A 27,931-nucleotide genomic window follows, 5' to 3' on the forward strand; every position below is an offset into this window, starting at 1 on the left:
ACCGGGAGGCGAGTATAAACTTTATTTTTTATTTTAAATTCTTTTTTTGACAGTTTCTATGGTACCCAGGTCTGGATGAGAGTCTCATCTCCTCCAGACTTGGGTACCATCCGCACATAGAAATGCATAGTATCCGTGTGTACAAATGTGCGGACACGGATATTATGCGTTTCAATGCAAGTCAATGGCGGCGATTACGCTGCGTGTCCGCAAAATTAATGGACATGCTGCGGATTTTTGAGCGCAGAAATCCGCAGCATGGGCATTGACATTGCGGCTTGTCATTGGGGACCATGGGGGGCGGATTACCAAGCGTTTCTGCTGCAGAAATTCCGCAGCATAAACGCTTGGAAAATGCATAGTGGGCACACAGCCTTAGAGTCGGGGGCGCAGTTAAAGGAGCCGCTCTCTATACAGAGCGGTGACTGATCCAATGCCAGCACCGCCCCTACGACTGGAACCCAAACGCTACCGGGAGGAATAAGGTTCATTTCCTCCCCCCCGCAGCAGGCGCTCGGCACATTCGGCACATTCAGAACGCTATCAACTTGCAGTTTAACAGCAGGTTTTTTTTTTTTTTTTTGAGGTGACCGCTTCCCTATAAACACGTTCAGGCTACAAGAAAGCCAGGCAGCCACAACTACTCCCATTATCACAGCTCCGGCGGCATCACCTACTGCTCGTCTCATTCACAAGGCGCCTTTCAGACGTCAGTGTTTTGAGTACATGTGGTGACGGGTCCCACACGTACCAGAGACACCGACACACGTAGATCCATTCAAATGAATGGGTCTGTGCACATGGCAGTGCGTTTCCACAAACCCCGTGTCTGTGGGCAAAACACACTGACCTGTCTGTTTTCTCGCAGTATGGGCCACAAAACATCCCTCTCACATAGACCCTGATGACATCCGTGTGTCAATGTGACACATAGCATCGCCTGGCTATCAGCGGTACAGTTCGTTCTGTTCCCAAGCGCCGGATGCTGAACGCTGCCCTCATAATTGTCCCCTGCTTGCGCTGCAATCAGCACCAGCAAGGGACAATGTTGAGAGTAGTATTCTGCTCCCGCTGTGTCCAAAACCTGTAAAAAATAAAATAAAAAAGATATTTACTCACCTGCTTTAAGTGACCCCCCCCGTTGTAGCCCCGAACACGCCGAGGAGAATGACTCGCTGCATTGAGCGGGCCCCTGAACTGTGCTGAGCTCAGTGAGTGACAGGACACCGCTCGCTGTAGCGAGTCATTCTCCCCGGTGTGTGTCATCACATGGATTACAGCAGAGGTCACTTAGGACAGGCAAGTATAGGTATTTTTTTTTTTTTAAAAATTTTATTCCTATTTTTACAGGTTTTGGAGACCGTGGGAGCAGACTACTACTGTCAACATTGTCCCCTGCTGGTGCTGATCACAGCGCCGGCAGGGGACAATGATGAGGGCAACATTCAGCATCCGGCACTTGGGAACAGCGCTAACTGTACCACCGATTCCCAGGTGCTAGTACGTGTGATCCTGATGCAGCACATGGACACCTCGGGTACCGGAAATATCCGGACCTGTGAAAGAGGCATAGGACCGAGCTGCAAATCACTGACAACCTGTGGAGAAAAGGTCCCTAAACTGGAAGCAAAGTCGTCTGGATGTGGAGGAAGGCCGGATTGGCTCGCAGTCTGTATCCTTGACTTCCAAGGAAGCTTCTATTACCAGGGGACACTGCTGACATTGTTATTCCAGTCTAATCCTGGACAAACCCTTTAAGTTTTTCAGTCGCAGACTTTAACTTCCCCCAAATTTTAACATCGTGTACAAGGTTTTTATTTTTGCTTTTATCCAATACAAAACCCTTTTTTCTCTCCTGTGTTGGAAGGAGAGGGGTCGTTTCTCTGTACAAACCAAATATCTTGTTTTTTTTTTTTCCTCCAAGAACTCTCCTCTCTCCCGACATACAGAACTCAGAAAGAATCTCAATAGTGTTTTGTGTTTTATTATACGACAACGCGTTCTGTATTAAAAAGGATGGAGGTAGGGTGTCTGTCCTGGGTGACACCCCTCCGGCCCCCCTTGGGCAGCGCGAGGGGATTAGAGCAAATAAAATTAAAAGACTAAGAAAAAAAAAACAAAACAAAAAATTTCCTTCTGAAACCAGGATACAATTTTGCTCCTGTGCGCAGGGCGAGTTTCTTGTCTTCGGGGGCATTTGGTGCAACCCTGAACACCCCCCCGGATGGACGGGGGTGGACCCCATTTTATGAAGCAGCAGCACCATAAGATCTGCCCTCGGACTCGTGCGGTCACAGCGACGCCTTGTAGGATCAGGATTCCTTTGTCCTTCCCCCTTCGTTAATTGTTCCTGGGGTGGGGTGTGGGGGTTTCAGCTCTGCTGAGTCGTCTCCCTGGATGTCGATTTGGTGAACAGGTCCGGTTGCTCTTCCCCGGGTCGTCTGCTCTTAGGTGGGAATGTATGGGGTGGGCGGACGCTTTGTCCTCCTGACCAGAGGAGGGGGGATTGTTATTGCTGAGCCATCTGCTGCAAGAGAAAGATACAAGAAATATTTAAAAAAAAAAAAAAAAAAAAAAAAAGCCACCAAATATTTCAAGGAATACTCCACAAAAATGAAAAAAAAAAAAAAAAAAAGTGAAATTGCAGATTTACTCACACGTACCTGCTGGGGTTGAGGTTCGCCGCTCCTGCTCGCCAGTCGGCTTAAAATGTTGCGTTCTGACATTTGTAACCTGACGGCCACAGGAGGGATTCGGGCAATGGTGGCTGGAAGTCGGGTGACGTCGGCTTTCATATCGCTCAATAGTTCTTCCAACTGTTTAAGTACTGAGGGAGATGGAAGAGAAAAAAACAGGACGCGTCAGGAGAAAAACGGATGAAGCGCTCGTCATGGGGCATTGCGACACGGGTGCGCGGACTGACTGTTCCTACCTTTGTGTAACACGGCGTTGGCCGGTTTGTTCCCTGCCATAGATTCTTTAGATAAGTGCTGGTGACTTTCGGCCAAACACTCCACCTCTGCAAATCGAGTATTCAGAGCCATAGAGGGGTGCGAGGGGTCTTCAGACATGTTCAGGTAAGCGGCTCGTCTCAGCTGCTCTTCTATGACAAGCGCCTGCTCTAAAAGCTGGATGGAAAGATGGGAGATCAACAATGCGGACGATTATATCCTACAAGACCGCACCACTCCTGTCCATATTGTACTGCACAATGTCAGACATCAGTTACCCCGTGTGCTAAAACCATATAGAAAGAGGCAAAATGTAACTCAGCCCGTGTACAACGTCCCCCGAGACCCCGATAAAGGCAGTGACGTCGTGCTAACCTTAAACCGTCTTGCCAGAAACTTGTTTTTGATCTCCAGGAAGTTTCCTCTGTTCACTTCCCCCTTGAAAGGTTCGTTGAGGATGGCGTACCGCACGTCGTTCTGAATGTCTTGCCAGCGGGCATAGCCGTGGCTGAAAGAGGACGCTAAGGAAAGGGTCCGATACAAGAACATTACATTTTACACATGACACAAGCCTATCCCGCGAGGCTGGTGTGCTGGGGGCCAATCTAATCTCCATGCTCCACAAACTAAACCAACCCACGTAAAGTCAGAAGTATTATTCTACGTTTGAAAGGATACTTGATGATGCCAGACAGCAGCCAGTAGTCGTGCCTCCGGTGCCAGATCTCATACGTTTTCTTTGTAACTGTGGCTGCTCGCTCTTCATTCTGCCACAATGAGTGTAATTCTGTGGGAAGAGAAAACGAGAGACAGATTGCTATATATGGAATACATTGAGAGTTTAGGCTCTGTTCACACTGGCGTCATTGCTTCTCAGTTACAGGATCCATGACTGGAAAGTGGTCAGCGAGTATCTGGGTTGCGCCACCCCCCTGTGAAGCCTCAGTCTGCGCCTCCCCCCCCCCCCCTGTGCCCGTGAAGCTTCCGTCAGCCCCCCCGCACCCATGAAGCCATCTTCTCCCCCACCCTTGTGCCCGTGAAGCCTCCGTCTGCCCCCTCTCTCTCTCTCTACCTGTGAAGCCTCCGTCTGCCCCCTCTCTCTCTCTCTACCTGTGAAGCCTCCGTCTGCCCCCTCTCTCTCTGTGAAGCCTCCGTCTGCCCCCTCTCTCTCTGTGAAGCCTCCGTCTGCCCCCTCTCTCTCTACATGTGAAGCCTCCGTCTGCCCCCTCTCTCTCTCTACCTGTGAAGCCTCCGTCTGCCCCCTCTCTCTCTCTCTACCTGTGAAGCCTCCGTCTGCCCCCTCTCTCTCTCTGTACCTGTGAAGCCTCCGTCTGCCCCCTCTCTCTGTACCTGTGAAGCCTCAGTCTGCCCCCTCTCTCTCTCTCTGTACCTGTGAAGCCTCAGTCTGCTCCCTCTCTCTCTGTGTACCTGTGAAGCCTCAGTCTGCCCCCTCTCTCTCTACCTGTGAAGCCTCCGTCTGCCCCCTCTCTCTCTCTGTACCTGTGAAGCCTCAGTCTGCCCCCTCTCTCTCTGTACCTGTGAAGCCTCCGTCTGCCCCCTCTCTCTCTACATGTGAAGCCTCCGTCTGCCCCCTCTCTCTCTCTACCTGTGAAGCCTCCGTCTGCCCCCTCTCTCTCTCTGTACCTGTGAAGCCTCCGTCTGCCCCCTCTCTCTCTGTACCTGTGAAGCCTCAGTCTGCCCCCTCTCTCTCTCTCTGTACCTGTGAAGCCTCAGTCTGCCCCCTCTCTCTCTGTGTACCTGTGAAGCCTCAGTCTGCCCCCTCTCTCTCTCTCTACCTGTGAAGCCTCCGTCTGCCCCCTCTCTCTCTCTGTACCTGTGAAGCCTCCATCTGCCCCCTCTCTCTCTGTACCTGTGAAGCCTCAGTCTGCCCCCTCTCTCTCTGTACCTGTGAAGCCTCCATCTGCAATGTTAAACATGAATCTCTGCTTGGTGGCCGCAGCCTTTTTCTTTATCTCCTCTGTGGTCTCTTTGGGCGTCTCTCCATTCTGTAATGTTACCGGCTGGACGTCATCTATAAAAGGAAGCAGGTAGAAGAAGTGTGAGACACTAGTCGTCCGCGTACTTTGCTGCCAGCTAAGAGGAGAAGTCGTACGAACCCTTCTTATCATCCAGAGTAATAACATCATCATTGGCTTTGTCTGGTTCTGGCTTCGGCTCTGGCTTGAGCTCTGCCTTCAGTTCTGGTTTCGGCTCGGTCACCTCCATGGGCTCAGCGGCGGGCGGCTTCTCCTGGTTCTCAGGCTCCTCTGCCTTCACCTCCGCAGGGGTGGTCTCTGGCTGAGCGCGCGGCTCTGCCGCAGCAGGTTGTGAGCTCTGGAGAATAATAGCGATAGAAATTCACAATTAAAAAGTAACCAGTTTATAAGGCTTTCTATGAATATCATAATGCAGCCGCCGGCTGACGCTCACCTCATTGTTCTCCTCGGGTGGTTTGGATTCTGGTTGTGCATTTTCCTCTTTCACAGGCGCCTCCTCGCTTTTTACACCTTCCTCTGCAGAGAGAAATAATAGATTAACACAAAAGCCACCCCCAAAAAAAAAAAAAAACACCCAAAAAACTTAAGCTGTCCTGTCGAGCCTTTAAGGGAGTGCGCCTTTCTGTGTGCAGCCCTCCTAAACAGACAGGGTTAATGTACGTCCGGCCATCGGTCTCCGTATCATAGATGTGACATAAGGAGCTCAGTTACACGGCCAGACAACAGGAAAGATTTAGGTCACCTTTAAGGTCGTTCAGGTTTATGGTACCTAGAATAAAAGGGTTGTCCAGTGCCGATCACTACCACAAAGTGATCAATGAACGTCTTCACATACTCGCCAAGACCTGTGCACCATGGAGAGGTATCACACACAACATGGCAGTAATATGCAGACTGCAGCGACGCTGGACATCCCCCCCCCCCCCTTTGCGAGTTAGATGCCAGGATAGATATGACACCCAGTCTCATCATACCGTTGGCTACAGCTGGGGCTGGGGTATTGGGCTGTGTATCCCCCGGTGTGGATGGGGTGGGAGTTTTCGGAGATGGAGAATCTACAGGAGAGGTCTTCTTGTTCTCTTCTTGTTCAGCGAGCTCTGGCATACTCCAGCGTCCGTTCACGTGCTCAAACTCTTGAACCTGGTGGGGACAATACAGGTTTGTAAACCCAAATGATACCAGAAATGTCAGGCATTTTCTGTAGATACCAACAGCCGATGTTCCTGTATAGCCTACAGGCGACCCTCCTCTATGTCCCGTTACATAATCCCACAATACAGAGCAGCAGGAAGATTCGCACCTTCTTACGGATGAGCGACATGACTCCGATTCTCGTTAGCACGTGCTGGCGAGAGAGCCCTTCCCTCGGGACTCCATCTGCGAAGGTCTCTGCTCCATCTGCACCCGGCTCACAGAGATGGCGCATGAACAAGGACACGTATGCTCTAGAGAATGAAGGGGAACAATGTGAGAAGACCGGCACAAACACCACAGCCGGGAAAATAAGGATTGGGAAATAGAGAGGAAAAAATATATATATCTCTTACTTAAATTCCTTTTCAGATTTTCCACGCAAGTCTCTGACAAGCCACTGGGTGGTGAAGGCATCCTGCGGTGGCATCCCATATCGCATGATGGCATTCAGGAAAGCCTTTCGTTGACGGGCATTGAAACCCAACACCTGGGGAGACAAAAACCCACTTTGACCGATGCACTACAATACCAATAGGTTTAGCCACCTTTGTTTCCAATTGCATCTAACATGAAAAATGAAGCAACTTTGCAAATGGTCCGAATTAGAAATCTATCGTTTTGTGTCCACAGCTCCTGTGCTGACATATGGTTAACTGTCTACAAGCAAACTCCGCAAGTAGGATCCTGCAGTCGTAAACAATCACCTTTTCCTTCCTCCTTGATAACCTACCTAATATAATAGAAGGGGTGTAGACAAAACAGTAGATTTGGGGGTTAAGTCTAATATCAGCACCCCCAAAGTGGCTGGACGTACACCGTGCACAGAGAAGGAGCAACTAAAGCTCTGTACACAGTGTAGGGGGCGCTCTCGGATACGGCAGCTCAGCTCACATTGTAGTAGATAAGATCTGAAGCGTTTATGAAAGGTGGTAACGTCATTAAGAACGTCTTCACCAGTGCTAACAAGATTGCGGCACCGCACACATTAAAAAGTCTTACCTCAATGTTGCCTCCCACACGAGCCAGCAGAGGTGGTAATGGTTTATCTTTATCATTCCTCAAGCCTTTCCTGTTTGGTCGACGAGCCGCTGGAAAAAAAAAAGAAAAAAAAAAAAAGAAAATTAAAACATAAGTACTAGCAGAGACACTGAGGGTATGGACATAACCAGGAGAGAATAGATCAGCAGCTCACCTTCTGACCGCTCATCGAAGTCTTCATCTCCTTCCTCGGAAGCCACGGAATAATCAGACTGGTTATCGGACTGATCGTCCTGCCAATCTGAGGGCGGAAGGGAAGGTTTAAAGACTGAGAAAGCCACAAGATGATCACCTCGTATATCGGGACACGTAGCAGGGACTCACCTCTGTCCTCCTGGCTGCCGTCATTATAGTTAACCTGTTTCCGGATTCGCTTTCCTTTGCCCAGATTACGAGCCAAGTCTTCCTGCTGCTGCTCGTAATGGTGTCTGAGGAGTTTCTCCCAGTAATCTGGATCCACGCTCTCCTCCTGCTTGATAATTTCACGGACAACTTCCTCTTCATCCTAGAAACAAGAAACCCAGAAACACTTGGATTAGCCTTAAACTCCAGACAATTACAACTTCAGAAATACATGCACAATGTTTATTTCTACTAGTAGAACGAACAAGAAACCCATGTTCACATCTGTGTTTGGTGTAAAAACAAGGAGTCCATCGGGCGCCACCGGAGTCCATCGGGCGATGGACTTGGCATTGCATGTCGACTTCAGTTTAAAGTGGAAAATACAATGCAAATATGCATTGTCAACCTGTTCAGTCAAACCTAAAAGTGCACACTGCTGTGTTCATCCTCCTAAATAATCCAAATAGTGAAGAAAAAAAAAGTGGCAGTCTCTGCCAGGTTCACTCACCCCCATCTCTTCTTCGCGGACCACGTATTGCGCCACTTTAAAGGAGCTCAGATACTCGTTCATTCCTTGAATCTCTGTGTCTTCAATCTCGTCTTGGTTCCTGTCCAGTAGTCTGGCTATGGCTTTATCATCGTAGTGAATTACGCTGATGTCGTCGCCTTCCTTGTTCTCACCTGTGGTGATAAACCATAAGATTAATGCAGCAATGGCATCAGAGCGGTGAATTACTAAAGTTCTGCTGATTCTGAACGACCCTCTACCTTCTGTCGCTCCATCTTTAAAAAGTTCTTCAGTACCAAACTTCAGGATGTCATCCAGTTCCTGCTTGGACATTGAACCCGTCTTGGAGCCAAGACCTGGCCTGACCACCAGATGGGTAAGCATCATCTTTTTCTTTGCTACCTGAGTAATCCTTTCCTCCACAGAAGCTCTAGTTACAAAACGGTAAATCATCACCTTCTTGTTCTGTCCAATACGATGGGCTCTGCTGAAAGCCTATTGTGCAAGGGAAAAAAAATAAGAATCAAAAAGTGCACAAGAAAGCAAGACCAAGGCGAACGATATTCTCCCTGCCTTTACCTGAATATCATTGTGAGGGTTCCAGTCTGAATCATAGATGATCACGGTGTCGGCTGTGGCGAGATTAATTCCCAAACCTCCAGCTCGAGTTGACAGAAGGAAACAGAACTGCTGAGCGCCCGGCGCTGGAACACAAGAAGGGGGAAAATCTTAGCTCAATATGACGATAATCTCCTGGATCTGAAGGGTAAAACCTTGACCATATTGGTTTCAGCCCTAGTACCAAGCATGGCGGACCAGGGCTAAGATATTGCAGGACGTTTCCTGTAGTGATGGCTGCTGGGCAAGAGAGCCTTGTATAATTTTTTTTTAGTTTCATCTGATTTTTCAACTTTGCAATTCATTTCGAATTAAAAATACTTTATTCTTATAAAGGCCATTACTGAGCTTAGCAGCACTGCCTGAGTTGATGGTGCAAACCGCTCAGAGCTGCTGAGCTCAGTTATTGGCTGCAGTCCTGTCGATGGACCCGGGGAGGGTGGGAAAGGTTAAAAAAAAACAAAAAAACACAACAACAACAACCCACACTTTAGCTATGGGACAGGAGTTTTCTAGAGAAAACAGACTTTTAGAAGGCTGTGTATGAACAGTGTTCTTCCAAGTCAGGGATGCACAACTCCAGTGGGCCACCAACAGTGCATGTTTTCAGGATTTCCTTAGCATTGCACAAGGTGTAGGAATCATCACCGGTACAGGTGATTAAATTACCACTACCACCACTGTTGGTGGTCCTTGAGGACTGGAGTTGTACACCCCTGTTCTAAGACAACCCCTTTAAGGCCAAGGTAAGGACTAGTGTGTGAAAGAGTTCTCCGTTGCACAAAACCTCAAGAAACTTACCGTTAAAGCGATCGATGGCTTCCTGCCGCATATTTCCAGTGATTCCTCCATCTATTCTCTCATACTTATAACCCTCATGTTCAAGGAAGTCTTCCAGCAAGTCCAACATCTTGGTCATCTGAAGCAAGAGGATAGAGGTCAGTACAGGTGCAATACTGGGCTTTTAACCAGTGGAATAATTGATAATTACACTAAGAAATCATCAGCTGATAAGAGAATCTGAGTTATAACTTGCGGTACATATTTGCAGACAATGTAGACGACCAGAGGCCCATAAAAGACAAGTAAATTAAAAAGGATGGCTTCTGGAAGCATAAAAGTGAAGCAGGATCTCGCTTCCTTCTCAGTTTCATAATAAGTCAAACAAAAATCCAGAAGACGGATCTCTAACCTGGGAGAATATAAGTACTCTGTGCCCATCATCCTTTAGTTTTCTCAACATCTTCTGCAGAAGTAGTAACTTTCCAGCTCCCTTGATGAGGGCGCTGCCATCATACATCCCATTGGGCATCTTGGGAGCCTCCTGCAGAACACAGATAAGTATACATTTATATACATCCTGTAAACATATATTGCTATGAAGATTGTATATTAAGCTTGTGTCCTCTTACCATGGCAGCTACTGGGAAGAGGTACGGATGGTTGCAGCATTTTTTCAGGTCCATCACTACGTTCAGTAGAGATACTTGGTTACCACCTCCTCGAGTATTAAGAGCCTCGAAATTTCTAGTAAGGATGAACTTGTAGTATTTTCTGAAAAGAGAAGAGCGGATGAGTACAAAGAGTCGACAGGATGAAAAGAGAAAACAAGAGCGAGCCATCTGCCATCACTCACTTCTGCATGGGGCTCAGTTCGACACGAACAATGAGCTCAGTCTTGGAAGGCATGTTCTTGAAGACATCAGCCTTTAATCTTCTCAACATGTGAGGTCCCAACATGTCATGGAGCTTCTTGATTTGATCTTCCTTCGCAATATCTGCAAATTCTTCCAGGAAACCTTCCAGGTTACTGCATGGAAGCGACATGTTTACTTAAAAAGCAGAAATGCAAAACTTTTTACATACAAGAAAAGGAAATGTGTTACAGCCAAATAGGTCTTAGGACTACGTACTTAAACCGCTCTGGTGTTAGGAAGTTCAGTAAATGGAACAATTCCTCAAGGTTGTTCTGTAACGGGGTTCCTGTTAGGAGCAGCTTGTGCTGAAGGCTGTATCCATTAAGAACCCTGAAAAACTAAAAAATAAATAATGTATGAGCTATTGCAAAACTGTACAGCTCAACCCAAGCAAGGGACATGGAAAGCGGTTTCTTACCTTGGACTGATTATTTTTCAGACGATGAGCTTCATCTACCACCAAGCAGGCCCAATCGATGGAGCCCAGAACGGCCATGTCAATGGTGATCAGCTCATATGAAGTTAGCAAAACGTGGAACTTCACAGACGCCTCTTTCTATATGGGGAGGTAAAGGAATAGGATGGGATAAGATGCACATTTACAAATGAAAACCGTTTAAATCCCCCTAAAATAAGGCAAACATAACGAACCTTCATGCGCGATGCTTTCTTGCCCCCCCGTATAGCATTGTCCTCGAACGAGAACTCGTTTTCTCGGATGACGGCACGGCTGTCCTTATCTCCTACGTATGTGACTACGTACATGTCGGGTGCCCACATTTCAAACTCTCGCTCCCAGTTAATGATGGTGGAAAGTGGAGCGCTGACCAGAAATGGACCTTTCGAGTGACCCTAAAAAAAAAAAAAAAAACCATAAAAGGAAAAAAATCAGCTATGTCTAAGATCTTACTAAAAGATTATATAACATTTCTTTCTGAATTGCCAGACACTCACCTCTTTATACAGAGAGTACAAGAAAACTGCTGTCTGGACAGTCTTTCCCAGGCCCATTTCATCTGCTAGTATGGTGTCGGTGCCTTGTGCCCATGAAAAACGCAACCAGTTCAGACCTTCCAACTGGTACGGGTGAAGTGTACCTCCGGTGGTATCCAAATAGTCGGGCTGGCGGTCATACTTTACTGTAGGCTGTGAGACACACGGGGCTGTAAGCATCATTGCAGAAAACATCTCCAGAAAGCGGAGACAAATAGTAGGTGACTTACATCGACCGCTGGAGTCTCGGGTGGTCTCTCAAGTTTTTTAAGTCTGATTTTCTTCACTTTTTTCCCAGGGCGGCCTTCATCGCCACACATCAGCTCCCTGTACACAACAGTAGAGAAAGTTTTAGTTGTGCTAAAAGTTAAAGAAAGTTATAAAAGAGGTTGTCTCATGCCACATAGATGTCTATTAGACGCGTGGACAGTTCGGCAGTCATTTACAATCCCTCTGCTATTAGTTGCGCGCCCGTCCGCTTACCTGTGATTCCAGTACGCTTGTTTGTACGTGTCAAAATCTTGAACATCCGAGTCTTCCAATTCCCAGGAGGCCTGGTCATACGCAAGGTCTCTCCACTTGATCAAGTAATGGACGTTCTGCTTCTTGTCCACACTGAGAGGAGAGTAGAAGGGATTTGGTTAACAATTGAAATAAACTGCGGAAAAATGACAACTGATATAACAATTACCGAGACACCAGTCTTAATGCCCCCATACACATTAGACTAAAGCTGACAAACTGCGGATATCAGCCGACAAGCTAATGTGTATGGGAGCCTCGATAAAACAGGACATTCGATAAAACAGCAAACATTATCAGCACCACCTGCTCTCCTGAAGATTACAGCACTTTCTTTCAAAAAAATCAAAGACTCTTTGTGGCATCCCCGCCTAGCTTACCTGTGATTTAGGATTCTGTGAATCATCATCCATTCTGGTTTGATACCATAACGATAAAATTTCTCCTCCATTTCTAAATATTTTGGATCTTTGTTTTTTCTTTTGCGGCTTTTCTCTTCTTCATCTACCCCATACTCGCCGGCGGGAGGTTCGTCCATGTCATTCTTTCTCTGGTAGTTCCTAAACATCACCTGGCAGTGCATCTCCAGCTGTAGAAAAAAAAAAGACAAAAGATGAGCCATGACGTCTTCACAACATCTGACAACCGCAGAAACGTATGCAAAAGGTTGTCAGTCACGTACCTGCAGTTCTGACACCCAGGAACAGTGCAGGTAAGACATCCCTTGCCACTTGACAAAAAACTCCCGCTCTGCACGTCCTTCCAAAGGTTTGGGTGGAGGAGCGCCAGGATCCACGTTGGCTGGTTTTGGTACAGATGTAGGAGGTGGTGGCTGACCCCATTTCCATATCAATATTTTTTGGATTTTACCTTTAAGCGGAGGACACTATCGAGGGGGGAAAAAAAAAAAAATATTTCATATAAAATTAAATATAATATATACGCGCACACGGTATATCACAATCACAGAAGTGAGTACACCCCTCACGTTATTCTATCTTTTTATGGGACAGAATAAGATATGGCACTTTGATACAATGTAAAGTAGTCAGTGTACAGCTTGTATAAGTGTAAATTTGGTGCGCTCTCTAAATAACACACAGCCATTAAAGGCTGGCAACAAAAGCGAGCACACCAAGTGAAAATGGCTAAATTGTGACAATAAGGCATTCTCCCTCCCCGGTGTCACAGTGTTACAAGGCCTCAGGTGTGGCAAATGGTTATCACTCTCACACTGGTCACTGGAAGTCCAACATGGCTCCTCATGGCAAAGAACTCGGGATCTGAATAAAAGAATTGTTGCTCTACATAAAGATGGCAGATTGTTTTAAGATGATTGCTGATACCCTGACACTGAGCTGCAGGACGGTGGCCAAGACCAGACAGCAGTGTAACAAGACAGGGTCCACTCACAACTCGCCTCGTCATGGTCAACCAAAGAGGTTGAGTGCCCGCGCGCAGCGTCATAGGTGGTCTTCTCAAAATAGACGCATGAGTGATGCCAGCATTGCTACAGAGGTTACAGGGGTGGAGGGGGGTCCGCCTGTCAGTGCTCAGACCATACACATTGCTGCAGAGGTTACAGGGGTGGGGGGGGCCGCCTGTCAGTGCTCAGACCATACACATTGCTACAGAGGTTACAGGGGTGGGGGGGTCCGCCTGTCAGTGCTCAGACCATACACATTGCTACAGAGGTTACGGGGGGGGGGGGGGGGGGGGTCCGCCTGTCAGTGCTCAGACCATACATATTGCTGCAGAGGTTACAGAGGTGGGGGGGGCCGCCTGTCAATGCTCAGACCATACACATTGCTGCAGAGGTTACAGGGGGGGGGGGCCGCCTGTCAGTGCTCAGACCATACACATTGCTACAGAGGTTACAGGGGTGGGGGGGGGGGTCCGCCTGTCAGTGCTCAGACCATACATATTGCTGCAGAGGTTACAGGGGGGGGGGGGGTCCGCCTGTCAGTGCTCAGACCATACACATTGCTGCAGAGGTTACAGGGGTGGGGGGGGGGGGGGTCCGCCTGTCAGTGCTCAGACCATACATATTGCTGCAGAGGTTACAGAGGTGGGGGGGGCCGCCTGTCAATGCTCAGACCATACACATTGCTGCAGAGGTTACAGGGGTGGGGGGGGTCCGCCTGTCAGTGCTCAGACCATACATATTGCTGCAGAGGTTACAGAGGTGGGGGGGGCCGCCTGTCAGTGCTCAGACCATACACATTGCTGCAGAGGTTACAGGGGTGGGGGGGGTCCGCCTGTCAGTGCTCAGACCATACATATTGCTGCAGAGGTTACAGAGGTGGGGGGGGCCGCCTGTCAATGCTCAGACCATACACATTGCTGCAGAGGTTACAGAGGTGGAGGGTCCGCCTGTCAGTGCTCAGACCATACATATTGCTGCAGAGGTTACAGAGGGGGGGGGTCCGCCTGTCAGTGCTCAGACCATACATATTGCTGCAGAGGTTACAGAGGGGGGGGGTCCGCCTGTCAGTGCTCAGACCATACATATTGCTGCAGAGGTTACAGGGGGGGGGGGTCCGCCTGTCAGTGCTCAGACCATACATATTGCTGCAGAGGTTACAGAGGGGGGGGGTCCGCCTGTCAGTGCTCAGACCATACATATTGCTGCAGAGGTTACAGAGGGGGGGGGGGTCCGCCTGTCAGTGCTCAGACCATACATATTGCTGCAGAGGTTACAGGGGTGGGGGGGGGGGTCCGCCTGTCAGTGCTCAGACCATACATATTGCTGCAGAGGTTACAGAGGTGGGGGGGGGCCGCCTGTCAATGCTCAGACCATACACATTGCTGCAGAGGTTACAGAGGTGGAGGGTCCGCCTGTCAGTGCTCAGACCATACATATTGCTGCAGAGGTTACAGAGGTGGAGGGTCCGCCTGTCAGTGCTCAGACCATACATATTGCTGCAGAGGTTACAGGGGTGGGGGTGGGGTCCGCCTGTCAGTGCTCAGACCATACATATTGCTGCAGAGGTGGGGGGGGCCGCCTGTCAGTGCTCAGACCATACACATTGCTGCAGAGGTTACAGGGGTGGGGGGTCCGCCTGTCAGTGCTCAGACCATACACATTGCTGCAGAGGTTACAGGAGTGGGGTGGGGGGGGGGGGGAGGTCCGCCTGTCAGTGCTCAGACCATACATATTGCTGCAGAGGTTACAGAGGTGGGGGGGGCCGCCTGTCAATGCTCAGACCATACACATTGCTGCAGAGGTTACAGGGGTGGGGGGGGGGTCCGCCTGTCAGTGCTCAGACCATACATATTGCTGCAGAGGTTACAGAGGTGGGGGGGGCCGCCTGTCAGTGCTCAGACCATACATATTGCTGCAGAGGTTACAGGGGTGGGGGTGGGGGGGGGCCGCCTGTCAGTGCTCAGACCATACACATTGCTGCAGAGGTTACAGGAGTGGGGTGGGGGGGGGTGTCCGCCTGTCAGTGCTCAGACCATACACATTGCTGCAGAGGTTACAGGGGTGGGGGGGGTCCGCCTGTCAGTGCTCAGACCATACATATTGCTGCAGAGGTTACAGAGGTGGGGGGGGCCGCCTGTCAATGCTCAGACCATACACATTGCTGCAGAGGTTACAGAGGTGGAGGGTCCGCCTGTCAGTGCTCAGACCATACATATTGCTGCAGAGGTTACAGAGGGGGGGGGGTCCGCCTGTCAGTGCTCAGACCATACATATTGCTGCAGAGGTTACAGAGGGGGGGGGTCCGCCTGTCAGTGCTCAGACCATACATATTGCTGCAGAGGTTACAGAGGGGGGGGGGTCCACCTGTCAGTGCTCAGACCATACATATTGCTGCAGAGGTTACAGAGGGGGGGGGTCCGCCTGTCAGTGCTCAGACCATACATATTGCTGCAGAGGTTACAGAGGGGGGGGGTCCGCCTGTCAGTGCTCAGACCATACATATTGCTGCAGAGGTTACAGAGGGGGGGGGTCCGCCTGTCAGTGCTCAGACCATACACATTGCTACAGAGGTTACAGGGGTGGGGGGGGGGGTCCGCCTGTCAGTGCTCAGACCATACATATTGCTGCAGAGGTTACAGAGGTGGGGGGGGGCCGCCTGTCAATGCTCAGACCATACACATTGCTGCAGAGGTTACAGAGGTGGAGGGTCCGCCTGTCAGTGCTCAGACCATACACATTGCTGCAGAGGTTACAGAGGTGGAGGGTCCGCCTGTCAGTGCTCAGACCATACATATTGCTGCAGAGGTTACAGAGGTGGAGGGTCCGCCTGTCAGTGCTCAGACCATACATATTGCTGCAGAGGTTACAGGGGTGGGGGTGGGGTCCGCCTGTCAGTGCTCAGACCATACATATTGCTGCAGAGGTTACAGGGGTGGGGGTGGGGTCCGCCTGTCAGTGCTCAGACCATACATATTGCTGCAGAGGTGGGGGGGGCCGCCTGTCAGTGCTCAGACCATACACATTGCTGCAGAGGTTACAGGGGTGGGGGGTCCGCCTGTCAGTGCTCAGACCATACATATTGCTGCAGAGGTTACAGAGGTGGGGGGGGCCGCCTGTCAGTGCTCAGACCATACACATTGCTGCAGAGGTTACAGAGGTGGGGGGTCCGCCTGTCAGTGCTCAGACCATACATATTGCTGCAGAGGTTACAGGGGGGGGGGGGGCCGCCTGTCAGTGCTCAGACCATACATATTGCTGCAGAGGTTACAGGGGTGGGGGTGGGGGGGGCCGCCTGTCAGTGCTCAGACCATACACATTGCTGCAGAGGTTACAGGGGTCTGCCTGTCAGTGCGCAAACCAAACGCCGCACACTGCATCAAATAGGTCTGCATTGCTGTCATCCCAGAAGGAAGCCTCTTCTAAAGATGATGCACAATAAAGCTGCAAACAGTTAGCTGAAGACAAGCAGACTAAGGACATGGATTACTGGAACAGTGTCCTGCGGTCTGATGAGACCAAGATAAACTTATTTGGTTGAGATGGTGTCAAGAGTGTGTGGTGACAACCAGGTGAGGAGTACAAAGACAAATGTGTCCTGCCTACAGTCAAGCATGGTGGCGGGAGTGTCAGGTTTGTGACTGTATGAGTCTAGCCGGTTGTGAAGAGCTACAGGTCATTGAGGGAACCATGAATGCCAACATGTACTGTGAAATACTGAAGCAGAGCATGATCCCCTCTCTTCAGAAACTGGGCCGCAGGGCAGTATGTCAACATCATAACGACCCCGAACATCTCCAAGACCACCATTGACTTGCTAAAGAAACTGAGGGTTAGGGTATGTGCACACGATGCAGAAATGCTCAGGATTTTTTCCTGAGCGTTTCTGCATCTCTCTGGCAGGAAAAAACGCATGTGGATTGTACATGCGGTTTCCTGCCAGGGACATGCGGATGTGAAGCGTTCTTCACTTGCATTTCCGCATGCGGGTTGACAAGCGCTTACCAAGCGATTTTAGCATCACTTGGAAAGTGCTTGTCAGCTTTACACTATATAAATCCATGCAGCCGGCATGGATTTATATAGTGTGTGAATGTCAAAAAATAAATATATACTTTACCCTCTGATGGCCCCCGGTGTCCGGCTTCGCTCGGTCCCGGCTGCCGGCAGTGAAGACTTTAGGACCTTCCGACGTCAGCGTCACGTGACCCGTCACATGACTGACGTCAGCGAAGGTCCTTCTTCATTCAACCCCGAAGTGCCGCGAACCAAGCAGGAGCGCTGCGCGGGCCGTCAGAAGGTGAGAATATATATATTTTTTATTTTATTCTTTTTTTTTTTTAATGGTACCTAGGTCTGGATGAGAGTCCTCTCCTCCACACCCGGGTACCATCCGCACATTAGACCGCATGAAAAGCGCATCAACATATACAGTGATGCGGATTCCATGCGGTCTAATGCAAGTCAATGGCGGCAAAAGAGCAGCGTTTCCGCAAAATTAATTGACATGTTGCGGATTTTTGACCGCAGCGTTTACGCTGCGGAAAAATCCGCATCATGGGCACAGCACATGCGGATTTCAATTGGGGAACATTGCTGCCCTTCTACCATGCGTTTTTCATGCGTTTACGCAACTGCAAAAACGCCGCGGAAAAGCATTAAATACGCATCGTGTGAACTCAGCCTAAAGGTGCTGAACTGGCCAAGCATGTCTCCAGATCTAAACCCTATTGAGAATCTTTGAGGCCTCTTCAAACAGCAGGTGGAGGAGCGCTAGGTCTCCAACATCCACCAGTTCCGTGACGTCATCATGGAGGAGGTAAGAGGCTCCATGGCCCAAGAGAGTTAAGGTAGAAAATTATGGTGGCCACACAAAATATTCACACTTTAGGCACAATTTGGCCATATTCACTTAGGTGGGTACTTACTTTTGTTGCCAGCGATTTAGACATTAATAGCTGTGCGCTGAGTTATTTAGAGGTCACCAAACTTACACTGTTATACAAACTGTACAAGGACTGCTTAATAAAATATTTCCAAAAATGTGAAGGGTGTACATTATATATACACACCCACACAAAAACCTGACCCCAAGTGGATCACAAAAAGTGAATGTATGCACTTACTGTGCATCTAGGGCACAACCACTCTCCATTGGGTATTTCTGGTAGCGGTGGATTTAGACAGTGAATGTGGTAGGAAGAAGGGCAGGCGTCACAACATAGGAGCTCTCCTCCATCCTTACAAACACGGCAAAACTCCATGTGGTGATCTTCTTCCTCTGGGTCACCCACAGTCTCATCTAAATCATCGTCAATCTCTGAATTGTCTTCCTTAGCTTCCCATTGTACTCCTTCCTTCTCCTGTAATATAAATATCAATTAATTAAAAAAAAACAGGGATAATGAAGACCCCCAAACATAGCACGTCACTTACGCAGTGAGGGCAGCTCCATTTGCCCTCGGGTGCTTTGTCCATGTCTGGATCCAAGCAAACCATGTGGTAAGCGCGTGGGCACGTGTCGCACAAGATGATCTCTCCTCCTTGTTGGCAAACCTCACAGTAGTCCTGGTGGTCTGTCTCGTAGCCATCAACGGCACCTACTGTGCCATCGTCTGCCAAGATTAGAGCTCATCATTAAAAAAAAAAAAAAAAAAAAAACATTGTACCTATAACAGACCAGCGCCAATGTCTGTGCAATTTAATATTTACCTTTCTTTTTCTTCTTGACGGCTTTAAGTTTCTTACGGCTTCGGCTGCTCTTGCTGGTGGAGCCGTCAGATACAGACATGCTATTCATGCTGCCTTCGTCATAATCTGAGTCCACGTCAAGGTCCTCCTCCTCACTCTGGAGAGAAATGCAAGACAGAAGAATGAAGTCAAAACAATATATCTATCTATCTATCTATCTATCTATATATAAAATCATTTACAAAACAAATGCCCAGAAACGTAAAAGAAAAAAAAAATACAAAACCCTAAATCCTAGTTTATGTATTACTCACAGAAGAGCGCTTGCGTTTTGAACCAAAACCCCCCAGCTTGATCTTCAGAGGGGCCACTTTCTTGGCTTTGGTTTTCTTATTTTCTGGTGGACGGACAATCTTTGGTTTCTTTCTGGCATTGGGTCCTTTAAAAGTAAAGAAAAGAGCATTATAGAGTTTTCTCAAAACAAAGTGAAATGTTACAGTCTGGACTTAAAGGGATGGTCTCAGCACAACCCGTTTAATGCAACGGGCACTGCGGACCCCCACCTTCTCCCTGGAAATAGCTTCTTTGTCAGAGAAATGGTGCCGTCAGCTACTTATTTTTTCTGCACCAGCCGATACATAGAAAAAAAAATATCGCATTGCATCTGGCCATTTAAATGAACAACCATCTCTAACTCATGGGGCTGACAGAACTTTTCCTCATACTCAGGCTCATAAATGTGGAAATCTAAGCAGAGGATAAACCCCCAATGATGTTGTAAGTCTTCATAGGGAATAGGGCTTGCAGAAAGTAGTCAGCCCCCTAATTCTCTGTCTCGTGTCTCCACGGTTTTCTACTAAAGTTTCAAAAACAACACTTATTCACCTTTTCCTTCCTTGGTCTTTGCTTTGCGCAGGGGAACCTCAACAGGTGGTGGCGGCGGCAGCGGTGCAACAGTCTCTGTGGGAGCGACCATGCTTTCCACCACGGCCACAGCAGCGGCGGCGGCAGCAGCGACGGACGCACCGGAGCTTCCCTTCAATGGATTGTTGGTACTGAACTCTCTCCACTTTGCTCCGAGTACCATCATCATCTTAGAGACAGCAATTTTGGGATTCTTGGCAGCTATAAGTGGCCTAAAAAGGAAGGAAACAAAATAGACTCGTCAAAAAGGACAGAAACTTAAAAAGGATCTCAGTCTTTGGTATCAAATAAAGAAAGTACAAACCTGACGAACTGACTGAAAGCTTTATAATTGGTCAGCGTTCTGTAATCATCCTCTGTGAACACGTGATCAATGTCCTCCATGCCCCAGTCTTCCAGGAGCTGACCTGAAGACTTGGGTTCCTATTAACAAACAAGTATAAATCTTAAAATGTGAGCGGGACTACAATAATTGTAAAAAATTAACCACAGGTCTGTTTGCTGTATGAAGGTAATTCAAGAATGTGACCTGCAGTAATCAGACGATCGCAGGGAAAAGTGGGGCGGCCATGTTTGAGGATTTAGAAGGATGTAAAGCCCTCGAGACCGGGGGTGAACCCAATAACGCTTTATATTTCCATGTAGGAAGAAGAGGACTTATTGTGACGTGTGAAAAGACCAAAGGGTATTACGCAGCAATCCTGTGTTGTGTGGACACTGTAGGGATTGTCAGACCAATGTGGTGCATCCCTGGGGTAAACATCTCCAATGTCGCACCTTAGAATCATCGTCATCATCGTCTTCCTCTTCGCGCTTCGGCTTGGCTTTCTTTTCTTTCTTCTGCGTCAGCTTTTTCTTTTTTTTCTTCCCGGGAGTGTAATCGCTGCCTTCACTGTCTGATCGAACAAGGCCACCATCGTCCTCTCCAAAGTCATTGCCTTCACCAGAGCTGTCATCCAGTTCCTGGAAGAAAAAAAAAAAAAAAAAGACGGGAAACGTCTCTAAAGCATCTGTCTGAATGCTGGGCACTCACATCGAGCTGGACTTGGCATCCCATACCCACGGCCTACCCACGCGCTTTTTTGCTTAGATTAGGGAGAAATCTGCTCTGTCTGGTTGTTTTTCGCTCACCTCCTTCTTCTGTCTCTTCCCTTTAGGAGTCTTGGTTTCCCGTGGCTTTTTAGGTTTCTTCTTCTTCTTGACTTTAGGAGTTTCCACCTCTGATAGGTCTTCATCCAGATCATCGTCATCTGTAAGGGAATAATGCAGTGTTCAATAGATTAGAGGGTGTTTTTTTTTTTCTCCCCCAAGATTTCTGTGGGGAGGGCTTTAGGACATGGAGACTACGAGAGCGATCCAGTAATCACATAGCTGAAATTGTCTGGATAATCAAAGGATCACCTCGATGTAAGAGGAAGGGGGGGGGGGGGGAGTGGGTGAACAAGACGGGGTGGGGGTGGGGCACGACGACATTATGAAGTAGCATTATGCACAGAGAATATATTCTGGCGTTGGCAGATAACCCGATCTGCAGCTTGTGCTGTAATTGGACACGCAGGACGCTGGTTGGGGGCATTTCCTTGGAGCTCCGCAGCCATTTTGTTCATGTGATTTACTAGCCTGGGCTGCGTGGACCTGGCAGGAATCACCAGTGCGGATGGCAGAGCTGCACTAGGCAATGTCATCTTTTTTTTTTTTTTTGCAGGGCACAAAGAAAATCCCTGCTGTGTACGGCTGGAGCGGCGACCATATGCAACAGTATACGTGCACTACATAGATACAGATAGCCTAAATATGGGTTACTTCTTGTAGAGATTAAGAAAATTAATCCTGACTGAACGTCATGGTCTCGACCCGCAAACATCACTGCTCAAGGCCACACACAGAGCGGTGGGCACGAGCCCCTCCGATCCACGACAACGGCCAGCTCTGTAGCCGGCAGAGATCACATATCCCCCCCATAATCACTCCAGGTACAATTTACACTGAAAGATCATCGTGAAGGCGTTTTCCTAGGGACGCTCGTGACACCATCATCTTGATCATGATTGAGGAAAATGCTCGTTCGCTGGGTGAAATTTTTATCCTTTCTTAAAAAATCATCGTTTTTGCTAGCACATCGTCTTGTGCTGCCGAATCCAGCCGCGGCCTGTGCACACAACCATCGTATACATATCCTTCAGGTCTAAACACACTGAAATATTTACTAATAGGCGGTGCTTTACCGATCAGCCAAAACTTAGTAATTGGACCCTTACATGTATCTAATGCAAGCAAAGAAGTAATTCAACATTAATTACACAACCAGCCATCAAAACCAACAAGTTATTCTCCAGTGACCATTTCCTGAAGCCCCCCATGTGGGGTATCACTGCACTATGAGGGGGTATAACAGCACAATGGGGGACGTAGACACCCAGCATAAAGGGATGTCATTATGGTCGACAAACGTCAGAAGACGGTGTCCTCAGAAAAGCACAAGAGACAGAAAACAACAACTTTAAGCGCCACCCTAAATCATTCATTTGGGCAGGTCTGGTCACCGGAGGTCATCATTATAGATGTGCGCCATCTTCATTCATGGAGGCATAGCCAGCGACCAGTCACATAAGAGACCAGGTAAGCGCAGGCACAATGCAGGGTCAGCACTGGCCAATGAAGGCATGGGTGGTCCCGTGGCCATGACTGGTGCCCGCTCAACCATGGGGAATAGCAGGCCTGTATTAACCATGTAAGCCTCTTCTAATTTTGTCTCTCAGACAGCTCTCTGCCGTCCCGTCCCCCCAACATACACTGTCCAGTAGGGGGAAAAAAAAAAAAAAAAAAAAAGTGCTAAGCCACTGGAAGACCCCCTCGCACAGCTCATCCCCCAAAAACACAATGATCAGGCAGATGAAAGTCAACTGCCTTATACATATTAGGTGGCTGTCTGGGTCTTCTATGGTTCAGTCATGATGACAGTCACTTTTCAGGATAATCCTTTGCTATTTTGGTGGCATTTCTGGTTGAATCTGCAACAGAGGCATCAACCCATATGTGCACAGCGCCTTAGTGGGGTGACAAGCAGCGATATGTAGAGATGCAGTTACTGACCTACTCCGTGTATATCTCTGGCTATATGGTCTTACACATCTACTCGCCTCACAGCGGACACATGAGCACTAGTCACATTGCAGGATTCATGTAGGAGCTGCATATGCAGCGGCCGTCACATGTGACAGCCCTCAGGTCACCGATCAGTTGCTGGGTAGGAGAACAAAAGCCCGGGAAAGGCAGGAACTGTGGCTCACATGTGGGAGGAGGGCTGAGCGTGGCATGAGCGAGGAGGAGGAGGCAGAACGGACAGATACCGGAGAGCCTGCCGGGCAGCGCAGGGCACAAGCCGCACAGCAGGGGACGAGGCACAGATCCAGGCCTGTGGCCTAGGGTCGCTTATGGAGAAGTAAAAAAAGCTTCCACATGGGAGGTGGGGGCTTCCCCATGTCTGACAGCCCCCTCCCGCCCACGCTGCACACGCAGATCTGCAGGGGGAGGGGTGGGGGGGGGGGGTGAGCTTTTGTTTCTTTAGGACAGGACAGTTAATGGCTGCTTTACTTTCTGACTTTGACAAGATGGCAGCACCCCAAACATCCACGCTGCACCTCATTGAGGCTGGGGGTGCTCAGGACAGGCCGGTCCCCGTCTCAGTGACATTACTACATCACCTGGCCCTGTGGGATTGTGGACGAGATAGTTTCCAAAACACCAAAGTAGATGAGATCAGGGGCGATGTAAAGCAGTCATGTCTCCTTACAGATGCAGGACGGGAGCAGCCAACGCCAGGATATACAAAAGCCGGCCGTACGTCCTGAGATCGCAGTGTGTACAGGAATGACAGCAGGGAACGTCCATAGACAGAGCTGCACAGCTACAGAAGACTAAAAACCACACGATCCAGTGTCCGGATCCAGAAGGACCTCACCGAGAAAATACAGAAAAATAGCAGAATTGGGACAGAAGTGACGCCATGGAGCAACTGTTAAGACAGTGTTCACATCATGTTAGTCACGTACAGCAGGAGGCTCTCGGCATACAGTTTACCCATAGTGCACCATTTACTCGGGTCCATATGGCCTCTGTCGGACCAGTAGAGCCAATATATTTTTACAATGGGACCATAGGGATGAAGAATCTCACTGTGTGACTGTACAAGAGGGATAGGCCATAAGTATAGATTGATGGAATATTCCCAGCGTAAGTGTCAAGCAACCACCTCGTTATGTGAACAGGGCCAAACATATTTAGGGTCTCGCTTATGGTCGTACTGATGTCTATTTCATTAATCTGAACGTCAGCATCGTCAGGTTACAATCTGAACGCGGCCCAAATGCTGACGTCACATAGGGGTGTTAGGTACAGATGGAGTAAGAAGCATTAAAATAAGACGAAATCCACAAAAAGCCGACCAGAAATCCACCTGTGAGAATGGGGACGGCATAAAGGATCACACACACCACTACTAAATGATGCCCAGAGTCTGGCAGCAGTGACTATCACTTGCATCAAGTCCTGACTCAGTGACCTGATGTCTCACCTGAGCCGGTGAGACCACAGCATCATGTATGGGAATATTGCATCCGATACCCATCAGTAATGCCAAGAACACTACAGAGGATGGTAATAGCATGAGCAAGAAAATAATATGGTAAAGTATGACGAGAAACAGATGAGAAGTGACAGAGCCGGTGGGGTCTCACATATGTCCAGATGAGGAGCAGACAAGAACAGGTAAATATCCGGCTGACGGCAGGAAAATACAAGCGATGCTGCGAGTATTCATGTTCTTTAGAGCGTACGGGACTGGGTGTACCAGCTAATAAAATGGAATCAGACCCAACCAGGGGGAAGAAGGGGGCCTTCACCTAAAGGGACGGTCACTTCTACCTATGCATAGGAAATATGGCATCAAACCCTTCGCCCCTTATACATCAATACAACCATGGACACATCAGCTGCCGTAAAATATACAAAGCTATCGGGGGAACTTGTGGCCAGTCCTTACTCCCCCTCATATACATGCTCACTCAGCTGAGAGGGCAATAAGCTGACTCCAGACCTGTCCGATGGGAACTTGCCTCCAGAGCACAAAAGATCAGCCATGTTGAAATCCAACAGCCCCATCCTTCTTCCACTTTCCCCACCGGCAGGGGAAAGGTAGGACATCCTTATGCAAGTTAGCTTGAATTGTTTAAGCTATTACTGTGTTGATTATCCAGTACTCCATCATAATCCACCTAGTTAGTGCTCCCCAACCTGTTTCATCTTTCCAAATAGGAAACTCTGAACACATCTAGCAATACCCTTCTGAACGTTTAAAAGGGCTTCTCCACAATGATCTGATACCACCGTCGTGGCAGAAGTAAGCGAGGTGACCAGTCCTGGATACGTCCAGTTCAGATCTCCGCACACCCTGTAAGGGCACATTTACCTGCGGACAAATTCCCGCACATCTACTCTATAGCCACAAATTAAATCTGTAGTAAAATACACACTTTAACGCCTACATAATTCTATAGGATGCAGTCATGAACAGGCCGCAACTGAGCATAACATATCCAGGGTGGACATAGGCCCTTTGCTTCAGGCTGCGCTCATACGCTTTACAGTTTATCCGCAACGTGTGAACGGCTCAGGAATTATACAGACGTGTCACTTTCGACTAGTTTTTTAACCAAATGAAATAAGAGTTTTCCAGGGCGATTGATGAATAGGTAAGACGTCCAGATCACCTCTACCATAAATCACGTACCTGCTGGATCTACAATCTATACATAATGCAGATGAAGAGACAACTATGAAACAAAATGACCTGAATGACTATGAAAATCTTCACTCAGGAATCAGCCGTATATCATGATAAATAAGTATATGGCAACTGAGCTTCACTATTTTCTGGCAAAAAAAAACTCTGACTGTTTGTTGTCAGTGAATGGGAACATTTTTTGTGAAAAGGAGAAGAAAACCTGCACAGGCCTCATCCTTCTCACAGCTGAGGGTTTGTTTTAATGGTTTCCAGTCCAGACATTCCTCCATGAACTAAAGCCAGGATCAAGGGACTTGGCCAGCAGCAGTCAGGGCATGCTGGGAGTTGTAGTTTCACATCAGCTGGAATACCCAGAAAACTGGCTTATAGTGTGATTCTGGTGCATTTAGTGCAAAAAGAATTGTCTAGAATGGATACAATTGTACCAAACCTTTAACCGGGGAAAAAAATGTTACAATTGTATCTGTCAATTCTGATCTCCTCTAGTTCACAAAAGTGGACTTGAGCAAATGAGAAAAAAATAAAAAACAAACACAAAAAAACAATGTGGTTGCAGAGCCCTGCAAATCCTTATCCTGTGGACCCCGGGGACCAGAGCCCTGCAAGCCACTTTTTACCTGCTGGCATCCCAGACGCCTCTTCTGACTGGTAGGCAGCACCACAATGATGATGTCACCACGATGATGACATCACATGGCACCTACTAATCAGAAGAGGCGCCGGGGATGCCGACAGATAGGAAGAGGTTTGCATCGCTCCAGTCCAGGGGCTGCGGACTGCAACTTTACTGATCAGGTTTGCAGCCTCGGGGTGTACAGGAGATGTTCCCGCTCACTGACAGGAAGCAGAGATGTTAGCGATACATTTTAACACAGAATACTAGGAAGAAGCAGAACTTTTTTTCCTTTGTACATAAGGATCATCTCTTACCTTGATGGTGGCTGTTCAGCATGACCTCGATTTCACCGTCACTACCTGGCGAGGAGGGTCCCATTCCAGAAGCCATATTGTTAACGGGGCCACGAGGCGAAAGCTAATATCCAAGGAATGTCGGGGCGGCCGCTTGCTGGCACAGGAGAGGAGGCTGTAATGTGGGATTAGAGAAGAAAAATTAAAATAAAATCAACGTCGATGTATAAAATGTTTATCAGCCCATCACCCGTCCTGATGAGAATCGTGGCTGCCCAGCTGCTGCAAAACTACAACTCCCATCATGCCCTGATAACCTCAGCCTAGCAGGGCATGATGGGAGATGTAGTGTTGCACGGTTGGGGGGGGGGGGGGGACACTGGGCACAATCACTTCTGCCGAGTCTCTTATCTCCGCCGTTGCCCGTGTCCTCTGGCCGCCAGGTGACCGGATACATAAATACTGTCCGTCAGATGCACACGACATAAAGCACACGGCCGCCGCCGCCATCCACCAATAATCTCCCCATCGAACACCACTGCATCCAGGCGCAGGCTAAAGTTCAAAGCCGCGGCAACGAGCACATTAATACTGCTGCCAGTGGCTACCAGGCGAAATGCAGCTTCCGCTCCGGATGAGCCCTTTGTCAGGCCGGCTGCTGGGGGTTGTAGTCCCCTGGAAAGAGCTGCATATTGGGTGGGAGGAGGAGGAAGGAGGAGGAGGAGCGGTGGCCAGCAGGGGACAAGAAGGTGCCTGGGTGACTATAATGACCCAAGGGTGAAAAGAAAGGGGGGGGGGCGGCAAAACAATGACCACAATGCATCTACTACACCCCCCAGGAGAGGTAGAGGTGTCTATATACAGTCACTACCTATATATACACAGTCAGTACCTATATATACAGTCAGTAGCTATATATACATAGACGCGGTGCGTCTACACAGACATTCATGGAATATATCCCTGTGTGGGAGTAACGCTGCGTGTGTACACGCACATGCCCGGCATTGCCGCAGCAGGCCGCACACGCAGGACTCCGGCTCCCCGCGCACAATAGGTCGTCACAGGCCGGTGTCCCCGCAGCCCTCCACTCGCCCCCCGCTGCCTCCTCTCCCGGTCCCCGGCCTCCCTGGGCCTCCTCCCCGCCGTCCTCGCTCACCCGGGCCGGTACACGCACTGTCCAGACGCCTCCACGTTCCCTCCTTGTCGGTACACACTCCCGCTCCTCTCTCCTGTACACCGGCAGTGATGGTGGAGACCACACCCCTTCCCTCGTCCCGCCCCGTTACCATGACCACCAGCGTGTTGCCCTAGAGAT

The 27,931-nt window shown here is 48.9% G+C and overlaps 1 protein-coding gene and 1 non-coding gene across 6 annotated transcripts; both read right to left on the reverse strand.

Annotated features, from left to right (window-relative positions):
- Positions 1-1,968: 1,968 nt before the first annotated feature.
- CHD4 (chromodomain helicase DNA binding protein 4) lies at positions 1,969-27,931 on the reverse strand. 5 transcript variants are annotated; one of them, XM_073684895.1, is made up of 39 exons: positions 27,773-27,931; positions 26,635-26,788; positions 21,033-21,151; positions 20,679-20,864; positions 20,206-20,324; positions 19,863-20,113; positions 19,292-19,416; positions 18,999-19,134; positions 18,723-18,901; positions 18,413-18,649; positions 12,546-12,749; positions 12,244-12,452; positions 11,825-11,956; positions 11,572-11,668; positions 11,303-11,494; positions 11,000-11,200; positions 10,767-10,904; positions 10,565-10,686; positions 10,288-10,461; positions 10,064-10,205; positions 9,844-9,975; positions 9,453-9,570; positions 8,613-8,737; positions 8,294-8,528; positions 8,034-8,206; positions 7,505-7,685; positions 7,335-7,421; positions 7,142-7,230; positions 6,496-6,629; positions 6,249-6,393; positions 5,923-6,088; positions 5,382-5,464; positions 5,069-5,285; positions 4,858-4,983; positions 3,630-3,738; positions 3,327-3,459; positions 2,933-3,128; positions 2,664-2,827; positions 1,969-2,524 (listed from the first exon to the last, which is right to left on the reverse strand). In XM_073684895.1, the coding sequence occupies exons 2-39, from the start codon at positions 26,708-26,710 to the stop codon at positions 2,510-2,512; spliced, it is 5,667 nt and encodes a 1,888-aa protein (XP_073540996.1). In that variant the 5' UTR covers positions 26,711-26,788; positions 27,773-27,931; the 3' UTR covers positions 1,969-2,509. The 5 variants fall into 5 exon arrangements, with proteins under 5 accessions (XP_073540996.1, XP_073540995.1, XP_073540994.1 ...); XM_073684894.1 differs by having other exon boundaries at positions 1,969-2,527; XM_073684893.1 differs by having other exon boundaries at positions 2,658-2,827.
- LOC141151334 (small Cajal body-specific RNA 11) lies at positions 5,536-5,671 on the reverse strand. The gene has a single exon (XR_012247021.1).

Source organism: Phyllobates terribilis, unplaced genomic scaffold (genome assembly GCF_046119375.1).
Source record: "Phyllobates terribilis strain yellow unplaced genomic scaffold, ASM4611937v1 Scaffold_5__5_contigs__length_657084704, whole genome shotgun sequence".
Taxonomy (NCBI): domain Eukaryota; kingdom Metazoa; phylum Chordata; class Amphibia; order Anura; family Dendrobatidae; genus Phyllobates; species Phyllobates terribilis.

Coding starts and splice junctions, on each gene's coding strand:
- CHD4 (XM_073684891.1), bottom strand. CDS start 26,710: ATGGCTTCTGGAATGGGACCCTCCTCGCCAGGTAGTGACGGTGAAATC. Junction 7,686..8,033: donor TCCGCGAAGAAGAGATGGGG/GTGAGTGAACCT, acceptor TCTTGTTTCTAG/GATGAAGAGGAAGTTGTCCG. Junction 2,828..2,932: donor CAACGCCGTGTTACACAAAG/GTAGGAACAGTC, acceptor CATCTCCCTCAG/TACTTAAACAGTTGGAAGAA.